This window comes from Lutjanus erythropterus, chromosome 12 (genome assembly GCF_056507025.1).
Source record: "Lutjanus erythropterus isolate fLutEry1 chromosome 12, fLutEry1.hap2, whole genome shotgun sequence".
Lineage (NCBI taxonomy): Eukaryota > Metazoa > Chordata > Actinopteri > Lutjaniformes > Lutjanidae > Lutjanus > Lutjanus erythropterus.
This window is the reverse complement of record NC_139328.1, coordinates 10,094,199-10,121,232: the sequence shown is the minus strand read 5'-3', so window position 1 is coordinate 10,121,232 and position 27,034 is coordinate 10,094,199. Positions and strand designations below refer to the sequence as shown.

Sequence of the window (27,034 nt, the reverse complement as noted above, 5' to 3'; positions counted from 1 at the left end):
ACAATCAGAATACAGTACTTTTTTCCTCAAACATGTTTTTTCCTTTTCTTTTTTATTACGCAAAACAAGAGAACACTCAGTGCAATAAGACAGAGGACTCTGACAGTGCGGTGCTCTCCCTACCTTTTCACAGTGCACGTTTATACACACAAAAAGATTGTACATCATCATTATTACATTTCCAGCCTCCACCCACCAACATCATGGATCAGGCGGAGTGAATGTCTCAAAACAATCATTTTTAAAGATTCAACTTGCATACAGTGTAGCTTGGCACTCACTCACACACACACACACACACACACGCTCACGCGCAAACACACGCAGCTCTCTCCCTCACACACACATACAGGTAAAACACAGAGGGACCTCTGTAGCGTTGATTCTCACCAGAGAGGGGGTACTGCACTTGCACTCCACTCTTGAGGGTTTAGCTCATTTGTCAAACCCACACCATTTTGGCAATGTCAACATTGCATTTTAATGTGCTAAGAGAACCAATTTAGATGATGTGAGTAGGAGGTTGAGGTAGAGGGAGAGAGCAGGGGGAGAGGGACATGTATGTAATCAGCCTGATTAAATGTCATGGAATATGATGGGTAGTGCAGTTACTTCTTTTTCAAAGCCTAAAAGATTTGTAGGCCTTTGTGCAACCCCTGTCTGCTCGACTGGGTAGAGCTGCTGCCATGTTATAGGTCCTTAAATGATTTGATCGGTAACACTTTACAATAAGGGTACATTAATTAACATTAGTTCGTGAAGTTCATTAACAGTAAATTAATATGTTTAGTATCATTTACAAATGATGCTCATGCTAAAGGCACAATAAGCAACATTTTCCTTAAAAAACAAAAAAAAGAAAAAAGAAAAATGTATAAACTAATATGCACATAATCCCTTTTAGTCATGACTTAAGTTAAGAACCTGGCTCTCTGCCTGGATTTCATTATTTTCTGATTACTTTGCTGCACTCATGATAATTTATCATCCCAAAACATTTCCCAAAAATTCTACTGATTCTACCTTTAATTAAGGCCTTAATTCAGTAATTATTTAATAATTTATAAATAGACGATTAACATTAGTGCAATAACAATACAGAAATAAGCATTTAATTACAATAATAAGCAGTAAGTAAATGTTAAGAAATGTCTCTTATTTACATTTAACAAGGGTTTAGATGAGGGATGTTAATTATTAGTCAACTGATAATTGTTATTAAGAACTTATCTGACAACAATGGTATTATTTGATCATTAAATGACAGTAATTGTGCTTCATTAGACTTTGTTTCGTCTGGTGGAGCCATTTGTTGAATAAGAAAACAAAGTTCAACTTAAAATGAGAAAAAGTAAAAAAAAAAACAAAAAAAAAAAAACAAGGAAAAAGTGAAAAAGAAAGAAAACTTGCATTTTGTGTCTTATTAATCACTAATGATTAATCTATTGTTAGCAAAAAGAAAATACACAACATTTCCAACCATAGTTTACACGTTAATGAAGATACTAACTAATGTTGGTACATGGTTGATAGGGATCCATGATATTTGTCATGAACTTCACAGCTAAGCAATTTTATTAATAGAAAGCTGTTTTTAAAAATGTTTATTTAAGGGTAACAGTCATCCAACCATCCTCCGACTTATGACTTTTTGGAAAGGTTTGAGTTCCATGGACCCAATCTATAGTCCTCATGTAGAGAGTCCTAGCTTATAAGCTAAAGTAGCTAAATGATTGAGCATGATACTTAAGCATTACTTACCCATAACTGACCATTTATTAATGCTGTTTGTGACGCTCATTGTAAACTAAAAACATAAATGTATAAATTAATGCCTTAGTTAACATGAACATCATTAGTAAATGATAACAAACTCATTAGTTAACTGTTAGTTAATGCTTATTACTGCATGAACTAAGGTTAATTAATGTATCCTTATTATAAAGCATTACCATTTGATCTCTAAAATGGTTGCCAGCCAATTGAATTGGGAATATCGTCGGAGACAACCAATGATAGATGACTGCATGTCACACACAGCCAGCCTCCTGAGGCTTTACCTCCCCGCCAATAAATTAAAACTTGCATGGCACAGCTACCTTTTAACATTTTCAAAAATATATATATAAGCAATAATCTTGAAAGTTATTTCTTAAGCAAGTGCATATGGCTATTATAATCTGCAGTAAAATTAAGAAATGCTCTAAAAGCTCAGGTGTTGATTGTACGGGCTGGTCGTTGGCATCAAGTATTTACACTGTGTCGTGGTGCTTGCAGTGTGCATGGCAAAGTAAGGGCGCTGGTACTCGCCAGCTATTGCCACCAACCCCATTTTCAAATAACCAACCGTCATCCAAAGTGCAACCACACCTATATCTCGCTTTAACAGGCTTTGGCTGGTTTTGGAAATTATACTGTTAATAATGTATGTTCTAATTTACTACCTCCCCAACCCACCCTCATAGTGTATCTTAGAATACAGCAGAAACATTTCTCACACGTTCTCCGTCCTCTACAACATGCCAGCCAACAGGTTTTTTTCCTATAAAACGATTAAACCGCTTCGAAAGGCTTTGACGTAGCGACTACACAGCTTCTTACTGTAATATACAAACTGAAGCACACAAAGTTTCCTGTTTCTGTTCTAGGACCAACTGTTGTACATTCTACAACATACTGGACCAGGCATGGAGGGCGCTGGAATCTAAAGCACGTTGACGTTAACTCCTCAACTTACAATACAACAGTGAAAATGTAAAGTATATATAGACAGAATTGAATAGTCCATTCATTTTAGTGCCCTTGAGCACAAAAAAAGAGTTGGGCATAAGAAAATTATGCTACTACAGTACAAGTATTGATAGATTATGCTTTCAAATGTAAAAGAACCAAAACAAAAATAACATAAAAACAAACATTAGATTGCATCTACATCTACTATACATCATTTAAGCTGCTTTTTAATCCCCATCTCATTTAGAAAATATCTATTCATCAAATATCTATTCTACTAATTATATTACAAGAATCCAATCACGGGAAATAGAAAAATATCAAATATCACCAGTGATGATAAGAAAACATGACAACCTGAACGAGCAGAAATATTGCTATGGTAACCACCATTGTCCTTTGACATCAGCGAGTATCATCCCCCCTGGTGCTCTTATTGGCCGTCCTGACGAAGAATCAGCACAGCCCAGAGGAAAAAGAGGGAGTGGGTAACTGGGGGTTGTGTGGCGGCAGGGAGGTGTGAGTGTGTTGTTACTGTCAGATGGCCGTGTCCCAGAACACGGTTGTCTGTGTAGGGTAAGGGGGAGGACGGATCTTTTTGGCCCCGCTGCTTTTCCCCCAGCCCGGGAGGACTGACGCACTTTCCTGCTTGCACTGACTGTGCCGCTCCTGGTGCCGCTCCTCGCTCCTGTCCGGAGGGGGAGGAGGAGGCCTCTCCAGGGATCTCTGAAGGTGCGGGTGCTGTCTGGAGCGGATCTCCATGCAGAGGGTACGTTTCCTCTCGATCTGTTCCAGCATGGTAGTGTCTCCACAGATCCAGGGCATCTGGGGCATCTGAGGGGAAGAGTCAACGCATTAAGTGAGGGGAAGACAGCTTGACTTCAAAGTTAGTAACACACTTAAAAACTCCTGAAACTTGGCACTTAAAGTCCCCCTCCAGACACATTTAAAGTATGTAAAAATACTCTGCTATTATTAATATTTAGTTTAACATGGTTTCTTACATAAAAGTAAAAAAAAAACTCTGAAAATAGGCCGGAGTCTACTTGTCCTAGGTTGACTGGTGAAAGAGCAGATTTCATCGAGATGCCTGGCATTACCATTAGGAAGACATCATACATGTTTGAGCTTCAGTCAGACCCAGACTCAGATGAGAACTCTGTTGTGCACCAAAATTGGCAACTGGCAGACGCATCTTAAAGGTATAGTTCCGTCTACACTGGACAAAAAAACCCACTGAAATCTGGTGTTTGTCTTCAATGGGAAAGGGTACCAGTGGCATTCATTCCTGGGTCAAATGACTCTGCAGTAGTTGTGGCGGTGATGAACATAGACATGCTATTTTTTTTTGGCAGAGGCATGTCACCTCTATTGGTAACTTTTGTGACTCTTTTGCTCCTTTTTCACATGATTGGCTTGACTCAGTGTCTCAGCCGAGCACAGTGGAGCTTGCACCCCCTCGAAGGTGTGTATTTAATTGATGACCATTTGTTGAGTGGCTGGATGGTGGAAAGAAACTGTATTTTATATAGATTCTTCACACTAAAGGTTCCCTGTTGTTTTGTTATCTAAAATATTTTATTAGGAAGCAGCAAAATCAGGAAATGTTGTTTTTTCTTCAGCAGTGACTTCACACAACTCCTATCCAGCTGAGGCAAACATGAAACAGTAAAATAAAGCTGATGTCTGAAAGTACAAAGAGTGATTCAGGAGAGAAACTAAACTTTAGATAGAATCTACAAAAAATAAAATGAGAGCTGAACTCATGGATACTTAAAAAACATCTTTCTCTCTGCTCTCCACACATCAGAAACAAAAAACAGAGGGGCAAACTCATTTACTCGGTCAACTGGCTATTTTTAGCAGGTTTAGTTGTGTTTAAAAAACCTGCATATATGCACTGGTTTAAGTGTAAAACTGTAAGTGTAGTTAGCATCTTTTATATTCTGTGTTGTTTGTTTGGCAATAGCTGACACCACTAATGCTAGCTCTTGCTATCTGTACTGACAAGTCCAGCTTGTGCTGGAGGTTTCAGTTTTCTTTGCCTACATTGCAGCAATTGCCTTTTGAATTTCCTATGTGACAAATCTACCTTGACCTGGGTATGTTGCCTAAGGTGCATTATTAATTTGCACTTGATGCTACTTGAGTAACATCAATCAATCAATCAATCACTTTTCTTCTTTCTTTTTTACACTAGTATCTGTACTTCTACTTTATTGAAGAATGTGTGTACACATAAGGACATAACCCAACCCATCCCAATTCAAACCACAGAGGAGAAAAACAAATTACAGACATGTCTCTAGTGAAACCGAGAACTGTTCTAACTTGTGTGTTCATGTACCGTAGAACCAAATTACTGCAGTCAGTCTACAGTAAGAGAATGATTGAGAAAATATGTTTTCAGGGCCTAACAGGCTAAGTAAGTAGTTTACTTACTAAGTAAGTAAAGAAAAACAAGCAACTCTGCATACCTGATTTTGTTGTGTCTCTGCTGCTCTCCTTTGTGGAGTTCCCATCGGGGAGGGGTTAGCAGGCATAGAAGGTGAGCGGCTATACTTAGGTGCTGCTTTCAGATCTACAAAGAGAGGAAAAATGGCATGTTTCTTCATATTGTTTTATCCAAATGTATGCACTCTGCCATATATGCAAAGACTATGAGATTAATATGAGATTCTCTTATGAATTTGAGGTTGTAATCCTCACCATTTCCTGTTCCAGTGGTCATCGGTGGGCTACCGGATGATCTCCCATGGTGAGTAGGTGTTGTGGTGGATGAATGCTGCCCTGACACCGTGCTGCCGTTCCTCTCTTGTGCTCTGTTATCTCGTCTGGGTGTGCCATCTGACCGGTATCCCCGATCTTTGTTCTCACACCTATACTCCATTGCAGAAGGGCTCTTTGTGCTCTTGACATCGTAATGATGCTGCTCTGAGCCATTCAGACTCCTGTCTTTGCTGTCCCGCCTCACTTCGAGTCCAGTCCTGCTCAGATCTTTACTGTCCTGCCTGGGTAGGGGAGGAGGAGGAAGATCTCCGCCGTTGTGGCAGTTCCGATCTCTCCCCTCATGCTTGGACTCAGAGCTGTAGGCAGCCCTGTCCTTGCTGTTGCTGCCTCTGGACGTCTCTTGTCGTGGAATGATCTCAGGCGGCTGGTCTATTCTACCTTCATGTCTGTGCTCCATGTCATTCCTTACTCTCTCTTTGCTATCCTGTCGGGGTAACAAATCAGGACGCTGGTCTTTGCCCTCGTGCCTATATTCTGCTCCTGTTCTAGCTCTTTCTTTGCTTTCTTGTCGGGGTAGAAGCTCAGGCGGCCTATCTCTGCTGTCATGCTTTGAGTCCACACCATTCCTGGCTCTCTCTTTGCTGTCCTGTCGTGGTAAGAGCTCAGGTGGCTGATCCAGCAGTCTCTCTCTGCTCTCATGTCTACAGTCTACACCGTTTCTTGCCCTCTCCTTGCTGTCTTGTCTCGGTAACAGCTCGGGTGGCTGATCCAGCAGTCTCTCTCTTTCTTTGCTGTCCTGTCTCAGCAAAGACTCCATTCCATGTCCCCTATCCTTGCTATCCCTCCTTACCATCAGGTCACCATTGCTGATCCCTCTGTCCTTGGAGTCTCTTCTTATCAGCGGGACTGGCTCCACACTGCTGCTGGAGCCCTGGTCCCTGCTGTCCCTGCGAACAGGTGGTGCATCTACACTGCTACAGGTACGGTCTTTGCTGTTGCGTCTATGGGACAGTGGGTCTACATTGCTGCTCCCTCGGTCTTTGTCTTTGTCTCTGTCCTTGTCTCTGTCTTTGTCTCTGTCTCTCCGGTGAGAAGACTCTTTGCTGTGGCGATCCTTGGACTCTCGCTTGGACTCCTTGCTGTGACTGTGGCGCTCCTTGCCTTCGCGCTTGGACTCGCTGTGGGACTTGCTTTTGGACTCCGCTGGAAAACAGAAAACAAAAATTCAGAGCACAAACACTTAAATATTTGCACATCCAAGTTTATTAGATTCTGGATAAAGTGCCTGAAACTGTAATTTGATTACTTTCCCAACAAATCACATTCCGACTGAATAGTCAGCTTTAAAAAAAAGAAATTAAAGATTTCAGATTGATTTTGACTTTTGCATTAAATGAAAACAACTCTGCTTAAGCCTCACTTGCCACACTTAGTGATCTGTCTGTTTTTTTAATGTGTGCCCTCTGATAGAATAGTGAGTGGGAGGCTATGTCATTTACTGGAAAAACTTGAAAATGTTTGAATCTGACTTCTGAAAAGGTGTAGGAACCCAAAGAGAATTTATTCAAAAAACATGGTAATAAACTAAATTAATTGTTTAAATATAATCTGAAATTATATTTAAACATATTTGTGCATATATATATATATATATATATATATATAAACAATATAAATATATTACATATATAAACAATACTGTTTTCCTGCTTCAAGTTTCTGCACTACCATTATTTATCCTCTAGGTGTCACTCACTGCTCATTGTTGCAGCTGCAGTAAATGACTGTAGTAGGATGACTGAATATCTGGGCTAACAGGCTTTAGAACTGCATCTTCATAGCAATGGCACACTATGATTAACTTAAAAATTTATAGTTTATATTTTATGTCTTCACTGTACTTTTCTTTCACTGTTAAATCTACAAAATAATGCACATAATCATACCATAAAATACCACGTACCAAAATACCATACCATGTTTACTAGTACAGAACACATTCTAAAACATGACCCGCTGACATCAGATGCCTCTGTGTTTAACTTTCCAGTTTCTTCATGCACAATTGCATCATTTCCTTTGACTCCTTTTTACCATGTGTACATATACTGCAATATTACAGCCTGTGTGCACAGCAAATGCTAATAGGGAGCCGTATGTATGTCACTGAAGCTCAATAAAGACATTTTAGATCATTGCTGCATATATGAAACATGCATGTGCATGATTGATTTCCATGTAGGCTTTGCCTATATATGCATGAGCATCCCTTGTCATACTCATCCCTTGTCATGTCATGCGTCATATATGGCTTTTTAGTGTGTTATGTGTGTGTCTGTGTGTATGTGTGGATGAGAGGGAGTGTGGCGATTAACCGGTTGGTAAGTGGGTCACACTAGCTGTTACTGCCTCAGAAAGGGAGCGAGAAAAAATTTACCTCCATTCATTGTGTTAGGTTTGTGTGCTCATTACACTGTGCTTGTAGCTACAGAGCAGCAACACACACACAACCTGTCAGTCCTTTAGCCCCATGTGGCACCTGAACACAGGTGTTGGGATCAAAAAAATTAATAATTTAAAAGATCTGTCAGCACAGCCCACCCATGATGTATAGAAAGCATATGTTGCTGTTTACAACCCATATGGGGAAAGAGAACAAAATACTGTCATTGGTGAGATATCACAGGGAATTTGTGTACTTGAACACACTCCATGACAACCTTACCATCACTTAGTGTAGCCCCCTAATATATTCAAGACAATGCATAGAAAATGTAGGACTTAACAGTTCATCTGTTCACCAACTAGAAAATGTTTTTATCATTGAAGTCAAAATATCAAGAACTCATAAATTGCCTCAGCTCCTACTATCCCCGTATGCACAGCTGCCGGAGCATCCTGATTGGCTTAATCATGAGTGGAGTATGTGCTGATTGGACAGAAAAGAGAATCTGAAATCCTCTGATCAGGTGTAGATTTGAGTTCAGAGCCTCAGCTATTCCCCATCAGAAGCTCATTGCTCCGTTGTAGACTGGCATGCCCTGAGCTGTGATTGGCTGCATTACCCATGGGGAGGGAATCTGCAAATAAGAAACAGGGATTTCTCCTCCTTCCACTGTTGCTATGTTGTAGTTGCTAAGAGCGTTGAGTGAGGATGGATGTGTGGACTCTTAGTAATTCTTTTATGATTTATGTTCTCTGTTTTGGGGATTTAATTGCAGATTTTAGATCATTTTTTAGAATTCTTTCACAATGTACAGCTCAGCTTTGAAGAGGAAGCATCATTGCAGTTACATGTCAACTGTTAGGTTAAAGTTCATGTCAAACTCCGCTCTAAATTATTAGAAGCTGACTATTAATTTATTAGTGACCCTTTTCAAATAATGCATGACATGCTTCTACATGGACTGCACTATCCTTCATACATTTATGAACTACCCTTTTGCTTATTTAGTTTGGCTTAATGTCTTTCATTTCGATGGCTTTCATTCATTTACATTGCATTAGATTTCAAAGTATTAAGGCTTAATGTGGCTATTTTAACACAAAAATAGTGGCTGCATTATGCATGAGAACGAGAATGTTAATTTGTGACTGATAATGCTGCTGGCACCAGACTCGCCATATGATAATGTGAGCATAAGTGATTTAGTGTCTTTTTTGTAAACTTTAAGCAACTCTTGTTGTTATAAGCAAATTGTGTCTTCTTTCACAGCTGCATTAATTTTGGCAGAGCCTTGCTTGTGGCATGGCTATCTGTATTTAAACATGATGTTTACATATTTAAAAGCAATGCTGCCTGATGGCCTAATGCCATGAGTAGGTTTGAGGGACCTGCTGTCCGCTTTAGTCTCTAATCCCCTCAGATTAAATCATACGATCTGTATCAGACTTGGCTCACTGGGCCTAGATTAAACAAATAGAAGGTTGCAGAGAGCGCCACAAACACAATGCTTGGTACTGTAGAAGTAATGCATTCACTGCACAGCCTCCTAATTTAGCAGGGTTAACCCAAAAACAGAAATGAGACTATTACTGATGGGAGGTGAAGACTATTTATTTGTATTTGCTCTAGAGTTTACTGCAGACAAAGAATTTAGACACTGACTCTATCCACGTCGTCCATAGACACTCTGGGATGTTACTCCTGCTCTCCTGTTTGTTATTCTGAGATGTCGCAGCTTCCTTCTAGTGCTGTCAAATCAGCCTCTCTTACTGTATGAAATTATATGTACTAGGAACGGGCGATATATCAATATTATATCAATATCATGACATGAGACTAGATATTGTCTTAGACAATTATATAGGGATATGGCATACATATAAACGTAAATGTTGTCCATTCCTGGTTTTAAAGGCTGCACTGCAGTGTAGTAGTGCAACCAGTACAACACCAATTCCAAAAAGTGGGAATGTTGTGTAAAACTTTCTGACCTATATTCAACTGAATACAGTACAAAGACAAGAGGTTTATTGTTCAAACTGAACACTTTTTGTTGTAAATACACACTCATTCTGGACAACTGTGATACATCACCAGTTCTTTCCCATTTTTACTTGATATGCAACTTTAAGTGCTCAACAGTCTGGTGTCTGCATTGTTGTGTTTTGCGTTTCATAATGCATCAGACACTTTCAATGGGAGACAGATCTGGACGGCAGGCAGGCCAGTCTCATACCGGTGCTTTGGGTTTAAAATTCAATATATTTGTCTTGGTTTCGGTCCCCAGGGGAGACGTATTTTGTTTCGGGAAGCCACCACATATTTGGGGGCTCGTCAGGGATTTGAACCTGGGACCGCTCAAACCTGCTACAATATTGTCGCAACATCGATATTGTGGTATTTAGTCAAAAATATTGTGACACTTGATTGTGATATGTTTGCACTATTTGAGAATTTACAGTATGGTATCTTAGAGAAAGCGTGCATATCAAGATATATGTTGTATACTGCAGAAGAAATATTATTAAAATATTATTTATAAGCCATATTGCCCAGTCGTATTAGGTACATACATGGTATTAACAAGATATATAAAAGGCGATGCTGTCATAAGCGGTTTACGCTTTTCAGGGATCAATGAAACATGAATAAATGCGTGTGTGCCCTTTGCTTTACTACGTTCCAAAATGATCTGACAAATGTGTGAAATGACTCACTCTCTCCAGGCTCTTTAGACTTCCTGCCACTGGAGTTTTTCTTCAGCATGTTCCTGCCGGTGGTGAACAGGTTGGTCAGTTCATCCAGTGGGCTAGTGGGTGTCCGTGAACGCCCTGTCGACACGTTCTGCATAGAGCCATGGAGCCGGCCCACGCTGTCTTGAGGTGGCGAGCCTTTGCCGTGAGGGGTGGCAGAGGCGCTCCGCGGCAGACCTCCAGGGAATGGCATCGGAGCGTCAAAGGGAGGCGTACGCATGAGGCTGAGAGGGGTGAGACAGCGGCCCATGCTGACTGGCGATGGGCAAGCGGAGTGGCTGCGCTGATAAGACGATGAGGAGGAGGATTTGTAGAGGGTGCAGGGTAGAGGAGGCGCAGAGGAGCGGCCAGACACGGTGAGGGTCGGGGTGGCGGTGAGCTCCCTGCGGATATGCGCAGAGGAGGGTGGCTCAGTGGAAGATGTTGGCGATTTGCTGTAGGACTGGTTCTCCAGCATGGGCAATTTGGCTACATCTAGAGGGGTGAGCGGAGACTCGTCCGAGTTGGGCGAGCACTGGGCTGGTGCCGGTGGGAACACCAGCAGTGGGGGCCGATGGGTGAGTAAATTGGGAAAAGGTGCAGGAATGTCACAGAGGGGAATGTTTCGAGGAGTGGAGCAGCGACTGAGAGGTTCAGGGTCATAGGGTGCCGGTGTGGGGCACGCGGAGCGACACCCCACAGGGTCAGTACGGTACTCCATATCATCCAGAGCTGGGTACTTCATCTCCTCGTACACAGACTCTCCAGGCTCCTCGTCTTCGCTCTTCAGGGGTTCTCGTGCTCCAACATCAATCCCGCCCATCTCTATGTAGACGGGTTCATCTTCACAGTCATCTGTAGGGCTCTCATCGCTCTGCGGAGGCGAGGGGTTGCGTTCGCAGGGTGATGTGACGTGGTGCAGGGGTTTTGAGGGACAGATCCCGTTGCCTCCATGGCTCTTGATGTAGGACTCATCGAAGGAAACGCTCAGTTGTGTGTTGGGGTTCCTCTTAGGTTTGGGCGGTGGCACCCTCCTGCAGTCCTCACTGCATCCTTGAGCTGCTAAAAGACAAACAGAAAGAAAGTTTACACACACAAATCCATTGGTGAAAATCACATTCACAAGCACAGTGTAAAAACACACAAATATACAGCATATTGTTTGTTTTCTGGTTTTTGTTTGTTGACTGTGATGTGTAACTGTATTTTTTGTGGTATTAAATCACTGCTCACACAACTCTTCTGTTGCTGCTTTCTGCTATTATACACAACAGAACACTAAATTTGACAAAAATCTATTTTCGTGAATCATTTATCGTTAATTATCATTACTATAAAGCCTGCTGCAGTTTTGCAGGTCAGATGTAGGTCAATGTGTATAGTAGTAAGTCTTGAGTCAGATATGTGGGAATAGTTGAGGCATATGCATGTTTCTAGGTCACATATATGGCAGCGGAGCAGTATGTGAGTATAGTATGTGGGTCACACACACTGTGGAGCTTCTTTCTGATAGTGGTGACGTAGCATTGCAGTGTGAATCTCTTTAGATGTGGTGCAGTGAGCCTGTGGTACAGTGTTCACTCTGACCAGATTCTACTGTACTGATGCTAGTTTACTCACAGAACACATCGCTCTATACTACTGGGTTGCACACAGTGTATTTCTAGGTCAGACCCTGAGATGTTTGGATAAGAGTGTCCCTTTCTCTGATAGGCAGGGGGAGATAAGTGTAGTTAAGAGCCGGACCATGTCTGAAATCTTCAAACTGCAGATTTTACACCTTTAATAATTCAGATACCAGATGGCCCAGACACACGCATATTTCCCGTAACTGTATGACTCACCACCAATGCTACATGCACGCACACATGCACGCATGCCTACACATTCAGAGAGGGAAATTAGGACAAGGCATGTACACACTTTATACCACACAGTCTCACAAGCTATGAAGTCAATGTCTCCAGAGACTGGGACTTTAACTCTTGCCTTATTTTCTGTTGCATCTGAATGTATAGCTTTGTGAATGTTGCAGAAAGTTAGATTAACTGGCTAAATTAAAGGATTGTTATATTAAAAGTCTTTTATTTAAGATGAGAATATATCTAGATAAAAAATCCAAATTAAAGAAAGTCCAATGGGTGAAACTAGGGCTGGCCAACATGGCTTATTAATATCTTGATATTTTTAGGCTTGTCCGTGATACATGATAATATCTCAAAATACATATGTTCTCTAAATAAACATACAGTAAATTCTATGCAAACATATGATGATCTTATAGAACATGATGTATTGCTGCATATTAAACTACCCAACAGTATATAAAATAGCACAGTCTTAAATATCTACAGCATTAAAATGCAACATACATATTTATGCCACAATTATATTAATCCAAAGTAGGGGGTTAGGTGATACGGACGAAATCAAGTATCATGTTATTTTTGACCAAATACCTTTATAGCAATATTGCAACAACATTACAGAGGTGTGAGAGGCCCCAGGTTCTAATCCCAGATGAGCCCCCAAATACAGTTACAGCCTCCTGCTTTCACAAAATATTAACACAATGAGATTCTAAATAAATAATCGAACAGTAATGCACCCATTAAAACCAGGAAAAGACACTTATGCCATATTACAATATAACAATATCTAAAATTAGACGATATCTAATCTCATACCATGATATCAATTATATTGATATACTGTCCAGCCCCAGGTGAAACAAAAGTATTACGACTGAAAATCAAACCAGAACCTTTCGTTTTGTTTAACTGGCGATGATTTTTTTGCACGCCATGCATTTATCCAGGTTGATGTTGATGATGCTAATTTGAGCTGAGGATGAAACAGGACTTTGGGTTCCACATTTTCTCCTCATTACCACTAATTAATAAGGTGCTAATAGAAGATTTGGTTCAACCCAGATGTGCTCCTGGTATGTGTTTAATTGAACTGACAAGATACTCACATTCTTGTGTACTCTGCCTCCCTTTCTTTGTGTCAGTATGTGCACATACAATATACAGTATGTGCGTGCATACAGTAAGGTGCATGCAGTGGTGTAACTAAGCTGTTTTTTTTTCTTTATTCCACTAACAGGTTTGCATGGTGAATGCAGAGCTCTGTTTCAGCACTGATGATGAATCCATCCCTCCAAACATCTCTTCCTCCCTGTCCCTTCTCTTCACCCTCTCCATCGCTCCCTCTTCTCCCCCTCCCCCTGTAGCGGATGTGTTTACCCGCAACCCCCTCCCCCCTCCCTCTCCTCCTGGGGAAAACGAATCTAGGTCAATCGCTCCTCCTGAATGAATTCTACTCTGACAAGCTCCTCCCCTTCCCGCTACAGCGCCAGCTACAGAGCACGCAACCCTCCCCTCAGCCAGGGACACCCCCACACTCTCGCTCCGATTGGCTCGCACGCCTCAGACTTCAGCATCTCTAGAGCCCCATTGGCTCGTGCTGCTCAGTGATTCTGTGATTGGTTGGGCTGCAGGGGGTCTTGTTTCTGTGGGATGGTTGCCGTGGTGCCCAGGAAGATCTGTGTGCACATAGAGAGATCCCCACCAATCTGAGCCAGGCTGGGCGACTCCCTAAACATCACATTGGCAACCAAGCATCCAAACTGAAATGGAGTCAAAGCTTCCTGCAACCTCTAAAATCTTTTTGCTCTTACAGACACCTGCCCCAAAAACTATTATTATTCTCTAAATAATATTTTTTAATTTTGCAATGCACATGTGCTGTGGTTGATTTTTTTTTAATACAACTGTTGAACTGTGTGCATTGTGTATGCAGCAATGGTTGTATCAGTGTCTTGTTGGGGGAAACATTTCGTTAGCTCAATTAATTCCTGTCCTATTCATTAAAGCTTGTCTTAGTCTGAGCTCATGTACTATAATTATGCCCTCTTTTTCATCCATGGCCAAGCAAGCATATTGTGTTTGTTTATTTTGCTTCAGAAAACTGAGTGAAATTGCTGCAGGGTGCTCCCACTGGATCTTGATCAAGGCATCTCTAAATGTTGGCCTCGCCAGTTTTAACTGGAAGGAAAATTGTTTGGCCTTTCTTGGTAATTTGCCTTGTAGAAATATTAAAGTATGTCGTATTTAAATGAGGTTATAGAACTGTAAAGACACTTCTGCCTTCTCAATATGCACTCAGAACAGCTTTGACAAGTGACTGTGTGACCAATAACCTTCTGTAACCAGCAGAGTTACTGGAGCCTCAACTTGCTACACAAGACTTGTGACTATATTAATTATAACAGTGAGAGGTGACATATAAATAAAGTTTACTGTCATTATTATTACTGTAACTCTCAGGAATAGAAACTGCACCCGTATTCAAAGTCTGAGCAAAAGGCATAGTGGATATTTAGCACCTGATGATTACATGCACAAGCTGAGAAAATGATAACATTTATAAATACTTGTTTCTGTTGTTCAAACTGACACAGCGCCTTCTTTCCTCTATCACTCTTCAATATTCTCAAAATAGAATGACCATTAAGTTCAAGAAGAAACAGAATCTGCCAAAGCCTTAAAGTGCAGCTATTACGAAACACAAAATGACGTAGGAAGCTATATTTTGCAAAGCCCAGAGCTTGAAACGGCACAAAAATGTACCACTCATTCATATTCATCACATTATGATGCTTTAATTCCTGGCTCAACATGTTAGTTCACGATTCTGAATGTTATACTATCTGATTTAGCTGTAGGGCAAGGAAAAACATGTGAGCAACCTTTTTGTTTATCTGACATTGAAGCTGCAGTAGGCTGGAACCCGAGGAAAAAAGTTGATTGTTGTGTGTCATCCACAGGATGTGAAGTACTAATGTTTTGGGTTACGCACACATCAGTTTACCCAAGGCAATCACAAGTTAGCCAGCCCAGAGTATGTCAGCTCACCCGTTTGCTTTTTATTTTACCTTCATTTATCATGGCTGAGTCACAGCAAAGAAAACTATTTACAAACCATAATAAGCTACCGTGAATAAATTTGACCATATGAACAAACAACAAACAGTGCTTAATTTATGCTTAGTGTAAAATAATGATAGAGACTGATGACTACAACAGCTTAAGTAACGTTAGCAAGTGTCAGCCACTAGATCCAGCATTGGGAGTTACTTCTTTATAACAACTACAGGAAATTTTTTGTTTTGTAGATGAAATCACTAGGTAAACTTTTAAACAATGTAGCACAGTGTTGTGAAGAAACAAAGTAGTGAAACAAAGTTACAACTTATCCTTAAAGGCTGGTCCCATATTTTTTCTATTTTTTTTTTAAGTTTTTTTTGGTATCTTTCCTTTCTTATCTATTTGAATCTGAATATTCATCTTTTGTTCAAAGCATGTATGTTTTTGCAACAAAATGTTATTTTCCTAAGCCCTTTTAAACATGTCTCCCCTTGTGGCCTGACACAGGTTTCAGAATGACGACATATAAACCCCCTTAGGCTGATGGCGGAGAGGGCATCAGCATTGCAACCTATGTCACTACTTTCTGCTAATGGCTGAGTGAGAGTTTCCATTTTGAAAAACCCGGAAAAGAGCTTTTCCTCATATATTTTTTAATCCACAATTGTGCTAGCCAGTGTACTAAAACATGCAAGTTTTTTCTGCTAGTGGTCTCTCTAATAACAAAAGACTTAGTTTGATTATATGTGTGTGTGTGTGTGTGTGTGTGTGTGTGTGTGTGTGTGTGTGTGTGTGTGTGTGTGTGTGTGTGTAAATACATATACATATATATATATACACACACACACACACACATGCTATATATGTGTGTGAAGTATGCAGTGAATAGCTGGATGTCATGTCATTGTAGGAGAAACAGAGTTGAGGAGGGCACTGCAGAGAGCAGCTATATATAGCGCAGCAGTTTGGTGTGAAGTGCCACCACCACTCACCGTCACATCTCTCCCCACGGCAGGTGGACATGGGACTGTGGTCCACCGCCTCAGACGACATGCTCAGCTTGGTGGCCGGGTCCCTCCTGGGCTTGGGTGGGGGCTGCTTCCTAGAGGTCGGGCTTCCCACTTCCTCCTCTCCTCCGCCCCCACTGTTCCCACCACCGACAGAGTGGAGGGACTGGGAGCGCACAGAGAAGCCCTGCCCACAGGCGAGGGCATGCGGGTGGGGCATGGGCATGCGTTCCTGGGGGTCCGGCATGGTAATGGAGCCCATACGCAAGTGCTTGCCTTCAGTTGCTATGTCCTCACCCGTCCTAAAACAAAAAGACAGGAAGGGAGAGGGCAGAGAGGTAAATAGAACAGAAATATTGATGTAAATCGATGAGGAATGCTCTACAATGTTTTAAATACCATATTAGTTTACATTCAATCTTGACTAGAGCTGCAACGATTAGTCGATTAATCAATGAGGTGTCAACTATTTAATTAATCACCAACTATTTTGATAATGGATTAATCACTCTGAGTACTGTTTTAAGAAAAAATAGTAATAATAATCTGATTCCAGCTTCTTAAATGTGAATATTTTCTGTTTATTTTACTCCTCTACGATGCAATAATGGAATATCTTTGGGGTGTCACATCTGAAGATATCACCTTGGGCTCTGAAAAGCACTGATCAACATTTTCACATTTGTTTTACATTTTATGAACCAAACAACTAATCGATTCATCAGTTTGAGTAATTTTTTTAAAGAAAAAAAGTCATGAATATTTTGTGGTTTCTTTTGTCCTCTGTGGCAGTGAGTTGTGGACAAAACAAGACATTTGATGACATCAGCTTTGAGAAACACTGATCAACTTTTTTTCACCATTTTCTGACAGTTTATAATCGAATAATCAAGAAAATATCCACAATGAAAATAATCACAGTTCTAATCTTGACCCAAGTTTCCATGCCCTGGAAACTGTTCCTGTCAGGAGACATACCCTGACACAGAGTCATCATGACATGTCCCCATTTGTGTGAGCATATGTGAGCATGTGTGCACACGCGCGTGCATTTCATTCTGTGCAAGTGCTTCAAACGATGAGATCGCCAAGTTAACAATAACAGACATGTCAGTGCCACTGAAAACAGGGTCTCTTTCAGGGCAAAGCATTGATTTGAGTTTAACCCTGGATATGACCAACGCCGCTCACACAACCACACACATACTGACACCATGGAAGTCCCCCAGCCTGTACACAATCAATCCCCATAAATGGATGATTGGCCTGAATGGAGCGTTAATGATGTCTGAGTGTTGGGTAGTAATAGGGGGAAAAGAGGGCTGCATGTGTGTGCGCGTGTGTGTGTGTGTGTGTATCACAGAGTAAACAAGCTCAAGATCTGCTTGTGTTTAGGAAAAATGGTTTGTACTAAAGAAATGATAAGTTTGCCATGTACACACACTTGATCTGTGCAGTAGAGCCTGACCAGTACTGGATATTTAGGGAAAATGACGATATTAATATTAGGGAATAAAAGAATTCCAATACCAATGTTTTATTCTCATTTTTTGGATTCTGCTTATATTTTGCTGCCATGAAGCACTTTGTAACTATGTTTGAAAGGTCAAGGTTCAACGATATGGATTGGTCACTTACCTGGGACAAGTAAAATGCCACATTGGGCTAGTGAATCTAGTAACCCACTTGACTGACCAAGTAAATGATCAAAAAAGGAGAAACTAATACACATTACAGTATAGCTGATTAATTATTTAAGTAATGTTTCATGTAAAAAAGGACAGAACATGCCATTTTCAGCCTCTCGAATATAGAGACGTCCTGCTTTTTTGTGTTTATTATCATATTAAACTGAATATTTTTGGTTTTGGTCTGACAAAACAAGACATTTAAAGACCTCAACTTGGACTCTGAAACCTGGGATGTACATTTTTCCACTATTTTCTGACATTTTATAGAGGTTGCAGCCCTAGATTAAAAATGACAATTAACTTAAGACTGTTGTTTTTGATAACCACTAACAAATAAAACAGGTTTGCAGGGGCAAGTAAAAATTGATTTCAGGCAAGTAGATTTCTGAAATCATCTGACAATCAGTATAGCTGTAATAGGCCAATACTGGGCCAATAATATCAGCCAATCAATATATCTGTCTGGCTCTACTCTGCAGTATTGGTTCTCATATCAGAGTCACATCTAAGCTTAATGTCAGAGATTTGTTTAACCAAATGGCATCAAATAGGGTGAATTTGCATGTGTCTTGACAAATCTCCATCTTGTGTCAGTGTGTGCATGCATGTGTGTGTATGTGTGTGTGTGAGACCCCTCAGTGTGTGACTTTGCTGACTCTGACTCCCTCCAGGCCAGCTGCTGAACAGAAGGTGCTTGGTGGGGTGGGTTCATTGGTCAGGGGCTTATCTTTGCCTAGCAACAGGGTACCCATAGAAACCAGACACAAAACCAGCTGCCACCGCACAACAATAATAAAGTGCACGTGCACATCATGTGTGCTTATCATAACAGCATGACATTTTGTTGTTTAAAGATGACAGTGGTGGTACAAGAGAAAGGTCCCTGCAGCAACATTGACAATGTTATTTTAAAGAAACCTAGGAAAAAAATAGGGCTGAACCTGACAATTATTTTCATTGTCGATTAATCTGACAATTATTTTCTTGATCAATCATTTTCTTGATTCTTCTTAATCAATTAGTTTTACCAGAAATGTTGGAAAATGGTGAAAAATGTTGATCAGTGTTTCCCAACGCCCGAGTCAAATGTCTTGTTTTGTCCACAACCCAAAGATATTAGTTTACTGTCATAAAAGAGCAATGGAACCAGAAAATATTCACATTTAAGTAGCTGGAATCACAGTATTTTGACTTTGTTCTTATTCCTTCAACCAAATGATTATTAAAATAGTCAGGGATTAATTTAATAGTTGACAACTAATCAAATAATTCTAGAAAAAGTAAACATAAAATCCTATGTGTAGAGGACATTAATTCATATTCTGTATAAAAACAATTATCAATGTTAGGGCCAAAATGCCTCTGAAGAAAGCAGAAAATCTTCATCTACAGCATTTAGCCACAGGTGTCAGCAGCAGCGCAGTATCAACAGTCTCTCCCTTGCATATGTTTTTGGTGTGCATCTGCTGCGACTGTGTGCACGCACACCCATATGCATGGGCTGCGTGTGTGTGGGTGGGTGGGTGTGACTGGAGTGGTGGTGACTGGATTATTTATAGGATATTTGCCCAGTGATTGGCTGGAGGACAGACCACAGGTGCACTTGGAACCAGTTGGAGTTGACTTGTTGTCGGGCAGCTCTGGTTCTCTCACTGTGACACCGTGTGACAGGAAAAAACAACATCACAGAAACAAACAAAACACTAAAGGAGGAAAAAAATAGATAGAAAAAAAGATGTCTGTCTGTGCATGCATAAATGTGTGCACAAAGGGTAAACAAAGAGGAAAGCACAGGTTTCATGCACCTTTTCCAAAGTCAGATTTAAGCACTTTTCAAGCATTTTCAAGGTGCATGATCAAGGTTTTGCAGCCCCATACAGCTGTGGTAATTTACATATATCCGTGCAAAAATATGCTGTGTGAGTGAGTAGGTCCTAAATAATTTCTCCATCACATTAAATCCTTATTGTGCTTTAAATAACTAAAATAATGTTTTATGATAGAATTCTACAGAAGGGTGACAAATTAAAGAAAAGGAGACATTTATCATAAAAGTCATGCAATTACAGTGTGAAGCAGTTTCAAACACTTTATTCAAAATCCTAGCACTTTTTAAACCTTGAAAACATCACATTAAAATTCAAGTGTGTTCAAGGATTTCCAGCACCTGTAAGAATCCTGAAAACAGCCGTTTGGAATTTGCAAGCACATGTAAATATATGTAAATGTAAGTGTGTGTTCTTTGTGTGTGTGTGTGTGTGTGTGTGTGCATTTTTGAATACATGTGCATGTTCAAGTAAATCTGTGGGCCTGCGTGCATGTGTGTGTATGACTGTGTGAATAAGTTCTTCTGATGAAATACAATAACAGAAACCTAGAGTGAGATAGCAGCAGGCAGGAAGGCCCGCCTCACTCAAACCCAATGTGCTGATCTGATTGGCCTATGGCTGTTCCAGCTGTCACCAGGCAGAACACATCTCCTGCAACGGAGCTCACACTTAATCTCCCTCTAACAGTTTTTTTTTTCCCCTTCTTTCACCCCATACTCTTAAACACATTTGCTCTAACAAGCTCTTTCACCCTCACACAGGCCATTTGTTCTTTCCTGCTCTTCCTAACACACTAATATATTCTATTTTCCTGTTGTTCACGTCCATGCACGCATGTGTACAGAAGCACACGCAATGCAAGCATGCACACATGAATCCTCACACTCCCTCTCACTCTCAGTCAGTTACTGTAAAAATGGGTCGTCTCATTGACCTACTTATAGGCCTCATGAAAAATCCAGTTATTTTTTAGACTTGTCCTCAGTGACTGTGTATTAATATTTTAGCTACAGCAACAGCTGAAAGACAGTGGAAGGATAGCAGGACAGTAGATGCCACTTTCCTCAGGCGTCACCCTGTCCCATTCACCAAGTTACTGTACAGGACTGCATCAGACTGCTAATAAGAATAGGAGCAGGGGAAATTTGGCTGGCAAATGATAAAAGAGAGTTTTTTAGAACTGTAACTTAGCTGTCTTTCTGATGCCTGAGGTATAAAGTTGAATTCTAAGTCAGCTTTGATCATCGAGTGATATACAGTACGCATACTGCTGTACCATGCACTGACAATCACAGGGCCAGCTGAGAAGCAGCTCTTTTTGATTCGCATGACCCTTTGACAGAAATGTGGTGGGGTTCAAAGTGTTCCTGAATAAATCAGTTAAGAAGAACCACATCTGGACACATGTGAATGCTCAGCCTCCACAACCACATCAATGCAATCATCTGATGCACAGCTAAAACTCCCAACAGCTGCTAAAAGACTTTGTACCGCATCAGACAGACGGGCTCAGCACAAATGATTTTCCATGACAACACAGACAACATTTCCCATAAGCCTTTTCACTGCAAACTGATGTTTGTGTAGCACACTGCATCATTAGATTAATTGTTTTACAACTACAGTGGAAAACGAGTTTCTCTACTGCATTATGGGTCTTCTCTAATGCTGCAACTACCAATTATTTTGACTATCAATCAATCTGTTGATTATTTCTTGATTAAACAATTAATTGTTTGGTCAATAAAATTGCTGATGATTAATAGATTATTGAATGTAATAATTGAATTCTAATCCATTCATTCATTAATCATTGCAGCTCTAGTGTTCTCTCAGATAAAATATGCATCCTCGATGTCCCTCTTTAAAAGATAAATCACATAACAAATTGTAATGCTACTTATGAGTACTATCGACCTAACTAAGACAGTATTATGGAATCAGAGAGATATTATCACATGTTAGATCATAGAAAAAACCCTTAAAAATATTATAAAACAAAAAAACAAAAACAAAAATTAGTCGACAGAGTGTCTCTTGGTGTTTCTTCATACAGTTTTTGGGACACAAATCAACACAAATGTCCATAATGGCGCACCAACACATTCCAAACCCCTCTGCAATGTTTCTATGCCCCGTTAACATCCCAATGACTCTGTGACTCACTGCTCGCTATTCTACCCCACAACACAAGCACGCCGTATCCACGTGCCCGTCACGTTGTGAGTGCGTGCTTCTTACTCGTTCAGGTTTCGGGATACCACGCAGTGGTGATGCTCTGCATAGTGGCTCTGCTCTAACTGCTTGCTCATCACAACATGGGAAACAGGGCACATGTGACTTCTCTCGGATGAGATCGATTGGGAAAAAAAGAAACATTTTCTCAAACTCTTCTCAGAATTTTCCTCCAACAAAGTTGATAGATATATGTACATCACAGCATAGACAGAAGTCTTTTAATATGTCGCACATCCTAACACACTTTCTGTCACAGCCCACCCCGCTCTGTCTTAAATCTAAACGCTCTCCATCTCAAAAATGGAGCAGCGACGACCTCCATTCAAGGACAAGTCCCAAATAAGTCTAAAAGTGAAAAATTAATTATCCTCTATAGATCGTGGGGTGTACCAGTCCACACTGGCAACCCCCAAAATATGGCAACCTGCCATTGCCACAGGGACCCTCTGGCCACTTGTCCCAATTCCTTACAACCTCATCCTGAAGTGAACTCAGTGACATCCTTGCATTTGCAGAACAGGATCCCATCGGTGTGCTTATGAGTCTAGCTCATAAAACAACTAGGAGCTCTACCGCCATCCTATCCTATCCTATCTAGACCAGATTATTAACTTATGTTTTTTTAATAGGATATCTCTGTGAAAAACCTTTGTCAATGAATTGCCTTTCCTTTTGTGAAGCACTGTATTTGCTTGTTATCTTCCTACCTCCTTATGGCTTCCTCCTGTTTTCTCTTCTTGTCGTTTTTCTCCTGCAGGAATGTCCTATTTTTCTCATTCCTGGCGTGGTCCAAGTTCTGAGCTACCAGGCCGTTGTAGGCTCTCAGCCCATTCTCCTCAACATACTGGAAAAAACGGAGAGTTTCCTCCTCTTTGGAGCTCATCATTCTTCAAGTGTTTCCACAGCATTCTGATAAAGACATTAAGAAAATGTTAGTGACCAATGTTTGTTCAAGAGATACACAAAATACTACAAATAATGGACTACTAGGGTATCATCTACAAGTATTTTCTGAATGCAAAACAAGCGTGTCAGTAATCATTCTCTCAACCTTCATTTTTCAAGGTCAGGCTTGGTGAGATGGAAACAGATGAAACAAGATTGCATCAGCACCATATTAATGTCACACTGTAGAGTTTGTGTGATGTTGCTGTTGTTTTTAAGGTTCCTGAATATTGCTGTGGAGTTCATGGCCTAGGAAAGATACTTCAGACTTGCATCATGCCTGTGTCCACAAGAAGAAACATTTTCCCTGGAGGGTTCCAACATCTTTCTGAGCACACATACATACATGAACACAAAAGCTCACATGCACATGTATGTAAATATGCAAACAGTCAAGGGATGCACCATCAAGCTACTGTTACTCATAACCTTCAGTTTTAGTTTTTTCTTATTGGCTGTGGGTAAGAAGCAGCGGCTGCTCATTTTCTCAGTTGTGTTTGCACCTTTTCTGGCTGAAATTACTGGCTGTAACTGAGTGAATGTCTGAATGATACTGAAAAACGGGCTTTCATTTTCTGCGGTTGTAATATGTGCCGGGCTCTGATGTGAAAATATTGCACTCCTGGGACCAACCACGCAGATTAAACGAACCACTCGTACTAGACTGTGATGCATGCTTTTGCATATGCGGATATCAGCATCAATCTTATGTTTAAGATCTAAAAATAATCCTCCTCCTTGCTTGCTGCTTTTTGATTCTGTAAAAAGACTATTACTGACAGCATCATTGTCACAAGAAAGTGAGCGGATGTTTCTGTGAGGAAAAGCCTCTTCAATGAAACATCCACACTGGTGCAATCATACTATGATTCACTCGCTCTAAATGGGAAACAGCATTGTTTGCAGCCACTTAAGATCCAAACACAGCATGGAACAGCTAATGACTCAGTGTGCCTGCATGTACAGTATGCCTGAAAACATGTGCAACTGCATGCAACATTGTCTATACTACATGCAACAGCCGGATGTGAATTTAGAGTGGCCAGTGGTGGAAGAGAAGAAGACAGTGCATGCTTTTATGTAGGTCAATGTTTTCAGATCAGCCTAAGACTCATACTTGTTTACGTGTGAGAGAAGCACTGAGTGTGAGCCTGAGTGGGGAGGGGGGAGGGGAAGGGGGCTTGTGATAACTGTATGTATGTTTGTGTGTGTGTAGGCAGGCAGGCAAGGGCAGCGAGGGGTGGTGGGGGGTTGCCAGATGGAGATTGCAGGGCCAACTGAGAGACCGGCCATTGTCTGGCCATCCTCAGCATCCCTCTGACTCGTGTCTGTCTATCAATAAGTCCAGCATGGGGCCTAGGTTGGCGGGTTTATCTGTCGGCTACACTCCTTATGCTGAATTCTCGACACTCCTTAGCACAGGTTTTTACAGGCACTGATAAGAGCTGACAGAACGGACAGATTCACCATCTCGGAGCAGAGTTCTAGGGCACAGAAGCCTGGTGTCAAGTGGTGTACGGATTTTTTCTCCCTGATTATCAGGTCTTATCGTTGATGCACAGGCACAGCAAGAGATCCAAAGCTGTACAAAGGAAATAAATCTTGGTTTTTGAGGAGAAACGAGGTGCACCGGTTAGATGTGTTAAGGGTGCAGCAATGGGAAGGCACAGTTCAAACAGTGTTTGAGCTGAATTAAGCCTGCCTGCCTAATCCCTGTAAGCCTGCAGCAGCACTATGCACTAGAATCAGCTTGTTTATCACACTGTTTTTACCAACCCAGCCTTTCACATTGGATTGTCCTCCCATAACTCATCGATGTAAAATGCTATTTTTATTTCCTAATCCCTATAAAACCTGTCAATTGAGTAACCCATTTTTTCCAACCAACCTTTATGCTCACTCTTTCCCCTTCATTTCTCTTTTTTTCCTATCTTATCTCTCCTCTATCCCTTTACCTCAGTTGACATTGGCCGCAACAGTTGGAACAGAGGTGCACTTTGCTTTAAAAGTAAATGAAAGTGGCACACCGTTTCTGTTTCCAGGCAACCATGTCACAAGAGAAGGGCAGCATGGATATTCTCGAGACACAATGTCAAAAAGATTGCAAGGCCAATTGTCTGGTGACAACACGCGTGGGCGCTCGTGCACGCAAGCACACATCAGTGCAGCACAGTGGACCAAGTGAAGATTAACCTGTAAAGCCAGGACACACAGGTGCTACACTTGGCATCTCTGCTTTTGGGGATTTTTAAGTGGAAAGGAGTAGAGAAAAAAACACTGTTGCGTGCATTATGATGGAGCATTTGCTAGCATATTTGTGGGTTTGTGGGTCATTGTTATGTATAAGTAAGTGTTGATAAAGAGCCTGGATCTGCTTGAGGTTTTGTTCTGTTAAAAGTAAGTTTTTTCTGGCCAGTCACCTCAGTGCTTGCTCTTGGTGGGAAAAATTGGGTTTATAAAGAGTACAAGACTCGCTCTTTATGAAAAGTGCCCTGAAATAACTTTTGATGATTTGTCACCATACAAACAAAACGGAACAGAATTGTGATGCATACTTACAAAGGGGCTGTGTCCCTGCTGGTTTGTGCACCAACGTTTCTTCTGTCTTCCCCTGATGAGTCCAGTGCACGCTAGTGAACTCTGACCTATGCTGGAGCACCAGTGCACTATTCCACTTAAATCCACATAGACTTCCATCCATTGTACGGTCCAACTGATTGACTTGCTAGAAGGAGTCCCTGTGACCCAGGATAAGGCTGGTGCTAGAGGGGAGGCAGGCCATTGGGCGCCCAGCCCAATGCTCCCTCCCCTGGGCACAAAAGGGAGATGCGACCCCTCCAGTCCAGATGGTTGCAAACTCCGAGCCAGGTGCCAGCTTCACTGCTCCACACATCTGCACATGCTAGAGATGGAAGGAAGACGCAGCGTAGCAACAGACCGCACCCGCAACCGCAAGCATGACACAAATACTCTCACATCAAACTCCCCTTTGCAGCTGCAGACCAAGCAGGCGCTCACAGTCTTTCTAATGCTCTCCTTCTGCTTCAATACGTCAGAATGCACAAAATGTCTCAGAAGGAATCCTCATCCACAGTGCCCTGAAGGTTGAGGTAAAGCAAAGCAGTGTGCGTTTTCTAGTCCTGGCATTCCCTGCCGGCTCCCTGCATCCTCCTCATCCACACAGGTCTGTACAGTCGGTCTGTGCTTAAGCAGATGACACCGGGCTTCCCAACTATAGATCACAACAAGAAGAACACGCCCACTGCCTACTGTAGCCACCTTCTACTGGGACGTCATCCGCTCTCCCTCTCTTCTTCCTTTCCTGCACTGTTCTCCCTCTTGCTGTGTGCTTTTCAACTCATCCTCACAGGCACTTACACCCCAAGTAGTCTTTTTATGTTTTTGTCTCGTGTGTCTCGCCTGCCTTCCCTCTGCAGCTGCACTGTAACTGGAGCCTGGATGTTTTTCTGCTTTCAGCACCACGGAGAGCTCTCTCTGTCAGGGGGTGAGGAGGGGGTTGAGTGGGTGGGCACACTCAGAGGGGACCAAGTGGAAAGGGTGGGGGGGGGGGGGGTGAGAGGGAGGAGTCACCGGGTTGCCAGGGTGTGACCTCATTAGACACAACCTCCTCTTCCCCCGGCAACCACTGCGCTCTCCCCCTTCCCTCCTCCCTCTCCTCTCTCTTACAGCTCGTAAACAAGACCACGACACAAAAACACTTGCAGTGAATACACCGTGTTGCTCTCAAGTGC

General features: G+C 41.5%; 1 protein-coding gene across 2 annotated transcripts; it reads right to left on the bottom strand.

The window, feature by feature from the left end:
- Positions 1-1,901: 1,901 nt before the first annotated feature.
- On the bottom strand, positions 1,902-26,735 carry nyap2b (neuronal tyrosine-phosphorylated phosphoinositide-3-kinase adaptor 2b). 2 transcript variants are annotated; one of them, XM_084732933.1, is made up of 7 exons: positions 25,842-26,735; positions 23,045-23,246; positions 16,565-16,881; positions 10,627-11,703; positions 5,443-6,666; positions 5,211-5,314; positions 1,902-3,567 (listed from the first exon to the last, which is right to left on the bottom strand). In XM_084732933.1, exons 2-7 carry the CDS (start codon positions 23,221-23,223, stop codon positions 3,271-3,273), a joined length of 3,198 nt encoding a protein of 1,065 aa, XP_084589059.1. In that variant the 5' UTR covers positions 23,224-23,246; positions 25,842-26,735; the 3' UTR covers positions 1,902-3,270. The 2 variants fall into 2 exon arrangements, with proteins under 2 accessions (XP_084589059.1, XP_084589060.1); XM_084732934.1 differs by having other exon boundaries at positions 10,627-11,700.
- Between the last annotated feature and the right edge of the window lie 299 nt (positions 26,736-27,034).